The sequence below is a fragment of the Camelus ferus genome, chromosome 11 (genome assembly GCF_009834535.1).
Source record: "Camelus ferus isolate YT-003-E chromosome 11, BCGSAC_Cfer_1.0, whole genome shotgun sequence".
NCBI classification, from domain to species: domain Eukaryota; kingdom Metazoa; phylum Chordata; class Mammalia; order Artiodactyla; family Camelidae; genus Camelus; species Camelus ferus.
In genome coordinates, this window is record NC_045706.1 from 22,816,748 (window position 1) to 22,822,747 (window position 6,000).

Sequence of the window (6,000 nt, forward strand, 5' to 3'; positions counted from 1 at the left end):
TTATGTAGTAGAAGTGTTGATAGTCTTTCCTTGGCATTGTAAAGGCTTTGTTTTACCCTAACTACTTAACAAATGCTCAGTTTTTAGTGTGTAGCATGTATAAGATGAAAACAAAGTAATCTCAGGGCTGTTTTTAAATTTTTCTCTCATTTTTAAGAATATACAAAATTTCTTCTAAAATGTGATATTAACATACCATTCTATCTTTTAACAAATAATTTAAGTACCTGCTATGTGCAGGCATTATGCTAGGCACTAGGGATATGGTGGTAAGATATCTTAATGATAGCAATGTACATAAATTTTAAGAATAATGTCTTTATAAAATATTTTTTTCAAAATTATTTTTGTGGGATGTCATGGGAACAAAAATTTCAGACCCACAAAAAGAATGTGGAAAACTGCAAAAAACTACTTAAAAAGTTGGGAAGGTGCAGCAATCAAAAAGATATAGCAAATTATACTCTAAGCTGCAATTTACGAGAAGAGTTGGTGGCTGTCTCAGAGAGAAAAGACATCTGTAATGCAATGGGTAAGATTTTTTTTTCTTAAATCAATTCTCAATTTCTTTAAAAGTAATCAGAATGCCTAAAATCTATACAGTGGTTATAAAGCTACCAGTATTTTTTCCAAATGTTTAATTGATTCTGAGTGCTATTTCTGTATAGATAATAATACAACTAATTCCTTTCTTCTTCATTTTTGGGATAGGGTCTAAACTGACTTGTGAAAAGATTGCCAAAGAACGCTATGAAAACATGATGCAATACCAAAAGTTAACAAAAATTTCAAGAGAACAAGCTGAGCAAATTTCAATACTACAGGCTGAAGTTGAAAGATTAAGGATGAAAACATTTCCTGCTCTTGTTCAAATGTAAAAATGCTGGCGGGAAACACAAAGCCAAATCAATCACTTTAAAAATAATTTCATTTGGTTTAATGATTTCTTTTTCTTTAATATCAGGAAATTTAAGTAGAGTCTCCTTTTAGTTGCATACTTTTGATGACAAATTGATTTTAGCCTTAATCATTATAAAAATGTTTATCCTGCATGAATAAATGTCTAAAATATTATGAGTTATTTTTATCCAAGAATGAACAAGATTTTTTTTTGCTTTTTTTTTGAGTTATAGTCATTTTACAATGTTGTGTCAAATTCCAGTGTAGAGCACAATTTTTCAGTTATACATGAACATACATACATTCATTGTCACATTCTCTTTCACTGTGAGCCACCACAAGATCCTGTATATATTTCCCTGTGCTACACAGTACAATCTTGTTTATCTAATCTACATTTTGAAATCCCAGTCTGTCCCTTCCCATCCCCCATCCCCCAGCAACCGTAAGTTTGTATTCTATGTCTATGGGTCTGTTCCTGTTTGGTATTTATGTTTTGTTTTGTTTTGTTTTCAGATTCCACATATGAGCAATCTCATATGGTATTTTTCTTTCTCTTTCTGGCTTACTTCACTTAGAATGACATTCTCCAGGAGCATCCATGTTGCCGCAAATGGCGTTATATTGTAGGTTTTTATGACTGAGTTGTATTCCATTGTATAAACATACCACTTCTTCTTTATCCAGTCATCTGTTGATGGACATTTAGGCTGTTTCCATGTCTTGGCTATTGTAAATAGTGCTGCTATGAACATTGGGGTGCAGGTGTCATTTTGAAGTAGGGTTCCTTCTGGATATATGCCCAGGAGCGGGATTCCTGAGTCATATGGTAGGTTTATTTCTAGTCTTTTGAGGAATCGCCATACTGTTTTCCACAGTGGCTGCTCCAGACTGCATTCCCACCAGCCGTGTAGGAGGGTTCCCTTTCCTCCACAGCCTCTCCAGCATTTGTCATTTGTGGACTTTTGAATGATGGCCATTCTGACTGGTGTGAGGTGATATCTCATTGTAGTTTTGATTTGCATTTCTCTGATAATTAGTGATATTGAGCATTTTTTCATGTGCCTATTGGTCATTTGTATTTCTTCCTTAGAGAATTGCTTGTTTAGGTCTTCTGCCCATTTTGGATTGGGTTGTTTGTTTTTTTCTTATTAAATCATGTGAGCTGCTTATATATTCTGGAGATCAAGCCTTTGTGGGTTTCATTTGCAAAAATTTCTTCTCATTCTGTAGGTTGTTGTTTTGTTTTACTTATGGTTTCCTTTGCTGTGCAGAAGCTTGTAATTTTCATTAGGTTCCATTTGTTTATTCTTTCTTTTATTTCTATTGCTTGGGTAGACTGTTCTAGGAGAACATTTTTGAGATGTATGTCAGATAGCGTTTTGCCTATATTTTCAAGAATGAAACAAGATTTTAACTCAGAATGTATTCAACATCTATTTTATTAAGACTTAACTCAATCAAAATTTATTTTCATGATAATAGTATAGAAAGTCTTAAGGACAAAACAAAAATATCCTTAGCCATTACTGGTATTTCTAATTTTAAAAAATAACCAGAAAAGTTATGAGGTTATGTATGATTTTTATCATTTATACTTTTCTGTATTTCCCTTTTTCTTTTGTAAGCATTTCTTTACAACCAGAAAAAAATTAATTCAATATTTAAGATTATTCTCTGTCCTACCGATGAGAACAAGGTGAATTGTTTTATCGAAATCATTTGTAAGTTACAACATATTTTCTTCTGCATAAACATAACACAGTCTTCTCTATTTCATATGTATTGCAACAGAACTTAATTTTGTGCCCTGCTTAATAGAGTTTAGCAAGCAGAAAAGAAGTGTTTTCTCATTTTGTGATATTATGATTTATAATAAGAAATACATATTTGATCTTCAGCCCCATTCTTGGCACAGAGATCCTAAAACCCTTGGAATTTCCTAAGTGATGATAGTGTTGTCTTGTTATGTTAATGAGATGACTATTTGATTGCTCCTAAGGATGGAGTCTGGTTGCCAGAAGAACAAACCACATGATTAGAGGGCTGGAACTTTTGGCCACACCACCCACCCTCCAGGAGGGGCTGAAAGTTGAAGTGATCACCAGTGGCCAATGATTTAATCAACAATGCCTATGTAATGAAGCTTTCATAAAAACCCACAAGGATGAGGTTTGGAGAGAGCATGCATATTCTGAGCCTTTCTTCATACCTTGCCCTGTGCAGCTTTTCCATGTGGCAGCTCTGAGTTATACCCTTTTCTAATGAACTGGTTTTCTAGCAAGTAAAATGTTTCTGAGTTCTGTGAGCTGCTCTAACAAATTAATTGAACCCAAGGAAGGAGGGGGTCATGGGAACTTCTGATCTATAGCCTGCTGGTCAGAAGCACAGATAACAACCTGGGCTTTTGATTGGCATCTGAAGTGGAGGGTGGTCATGTGGGACTTAATTTGAGGAATCTGACACTGTCTCCCGATAGTGTCAGAATTGAATTGAATTGTAGGACAACCAGATGGTGTTCAACAACTGTTTGGTGTGGAGAAACAGACATATACACGAACTTGGCAATCAGAACCCTTACATTTCCATGAAACAGTTTTATCACTTTATTCATGTAGATGATGATAATTAAGTAGTAATGAGAAGATTAACTGGTCAGAAAACTGCTTTGCCTTTCCACAGCCTATGGACTGGTAGATTCCAAGGTGATGCCATTGGAATCATTGACCACAATCTCCAAGTGATGTCAATGTCTCATTGTTCTGCAATTTGCGAAATTGTTAAGTTTAATCCACAGCACCATATCCAATGTACCTACCACTGGTGTAGGTAAAGGAAGACAGCTATATAAAATATTCCATTTAGAAAGAAATTTTTAGAAGATTTAAAATCTTCTATTTAGAAATTGCCATAACTGATCACCCATATAGTGATCAGTGCTGGATGGGAATGGTAAGGAAAATAAAAGAACCGATGTCATTTTTGATAACTCTCCTTAGTACTAGAATGATTCCTGAAGTAGTCAATTTGGTTGATTAAGCAAGGGGTACCCACTGGTAACATTTCCTACATCCAAGGTCCTTCAAAATTATCTCTGACATTGGCTTGTAGGAGGTGCGAGGATGGACCCAAGGGTGGGGAAGTGTACACTGAGGGGTGCAAATACTGTATACTTAGATGGAACATCAGAAGTTGTCCGTCCTGCTGGCTTGAGTCAACCATGGTTATACTAGGCTTTTTTCTTTTTTTTTCCTGGTGATACAAATTCCATGTCACCTAAATTAGCTGCTAAAGGATCCATGTGCTACTAGCCAAAGCCACAAATTCTACTGGACAATGCTCTGTGGATTCCCAGGTCTTAACAAACCAGTGGTTTCTGCTTCCTAGTGTCCACCCTAGATGATTCTGGCAATGCTCCTTGCTTGAATGCCTCAGCTTTGAGGCATAGGTAGAGTGGAGGTTAATAGGAGCTTCTTTCCCCCAAACTGTATTCTGGTAACAGGATTTTCAACAGGAGAGTTTGGGGATGTTAGCAGGTGCTTTGGAAGGGCACATGGGTCATGCACCCCAATCCTCTCTTGATATGTCCATGGTACTGATTCCTCTCAGCTTCTGCTGAGCTAACAGCAATTATATAAATATAATTTAAAATATTATCTATATTATCAAGGAGTAACATAATTAATTGGGTCAAACATAACATGGCTTTAAGGATAGGACTTAAGAGTATGGGCTCTGTTGCTGGGTTGCCTGGGCTCAAATTATAGCTTTGCCCACTTAAGTTTTACATGACCACTCAGTTTTTAAATAACTAAATCTTAAATTTCCTCATCTTTAAAATTGGGGTGTGGATAATTTCAGTATTCAAACAAGTTAACATACTTTTTTTTCACATAATTTGTCTTTATTTGTATTGAAGTATAGTTGATTTACAAAGTTATTTTCTGGTGTGCAGCATAGTGATTCAGTTACACACACATATCTGTACTTTTTCATTGTAGGTTATTACAAAATACTGAATATATAGTTCCCTGTATTATACAGTAGGACCCTGTTGTTTATCTATTTTATATAAAGATAACATACTTTTAAAACTGGCAGAAAGCAAATGCTATGTTAAGTGTTAGATTTCATTTTTATGAATTTAAAATATGGTATTCAGTAGTTCTTAATAAATGTATACTATTAAATGGAGGTGAAATTCAACAGAATTAAAAAGGGGACTGCCTCATGGGCATCCCTAGGTCCCAAACTTTCCCATAGCCCCATCTACATTCCATGACCTACCTTCTCTTGTGGAAGTGCCCACTGAGCTGCTGGAGCCCTAAGCATCAAGCTAATGCCTTGGAAATCTCCATTACTGTAACCCCAACTGCTCCCCAACTCTCCCAGAATCAGACTCCTAATGATGCTTTCGTTCCCCCAAGTGGGTATGTAAGAGGGACACCAGGCGACGTGCTAGTTAGTCTTGAGTAGCTGCAGTCAATTTCAGTACCATCACCAGGGAGATTGCTTCCCCTCCACATTTAGGGCCTCTGGCTGAGTAGCAAGAAGCAGTGGAGGCTGGTCAGCACAAAACGGCACAGCTCCCCAGGGATGCCCACTGAGGAATCCCAGAGCCAGGGAAGGCCCACGTGAGAGCTGGGCCAGTCCTCTTGGGTTCATAGAAGCCAATGACAGTGGCAGTGTCTGGAAGGCAAGACTAGGGGGTGAGGAGGGGTAAGTTACTGGCATGAGCACTAATAACTAGAATGTATGCAAGTGCAGGGTCCTGATATGCTGAACATTAAAAGTTTGTTAGACCGTGGGAGGGGACTGGGCTGAAAGTGAGGAGCACCTGGGGGAGGCGTGGAGCTTAGAGTAGTGGCTGTTTACCAAGTAGTAGGGAAGTATCTTTTTTTAAAGATTGAAAAACACAAAAACAAAAGCTAAGGAAAGCTGTCTTAACCCTTTAAAGGACCCAAGAATAGAAATCCAGAAAGCCCTCACTCAGGAAGATTGGAAACTGGAACCAGGAAGTCACTGATCCACAAAGTTCTCTCTCCATCTATGATCTCTGCCTTTCTCTGTAAGGGCACACACTGCCCTTCTTAAGCACAC

At 37.2% G+C, this 6,000-nt stretch overlaps 1 protein-coding gene across 7 annotated transcripts in view; it reads left to right on the forward strand.

The window, feature by feature from the left end:
• CFAP43 (cilia and flagella associated protein 43) overlaps positions 1 to 1,115 on the forward strand; it is a 90,202-nt gene extending 89,087 nt beyond the window's left edge. For 4 of the 7 annotated variants that reach the window (XM_032490993.1, XM_032490996.1, XM_032490995.1 and 1 more), the window contains 2 exons: positions 379 to 532; positions 712 to 1,114. In XM_032490993.1, coding sequence (XP_032346884.1) covers positions 379 to 532; positions 712 to 878 — 321 coding nt within the window. In that variant the 3' untranslated portion in view covers positions 879 to 1,114. Of the gene's footprint in view, positions 1 to 378; positions 533 to 711 lie in introns of all 7 variants that reach the window. The other 3 variants (XM_006182995.3, XM_032490992.1, XM_032490994.1) reach the window with 1 other exon arrangement.
• Positions 1,116 to 6,000: the final 4,885 nt, after the last annotated feature.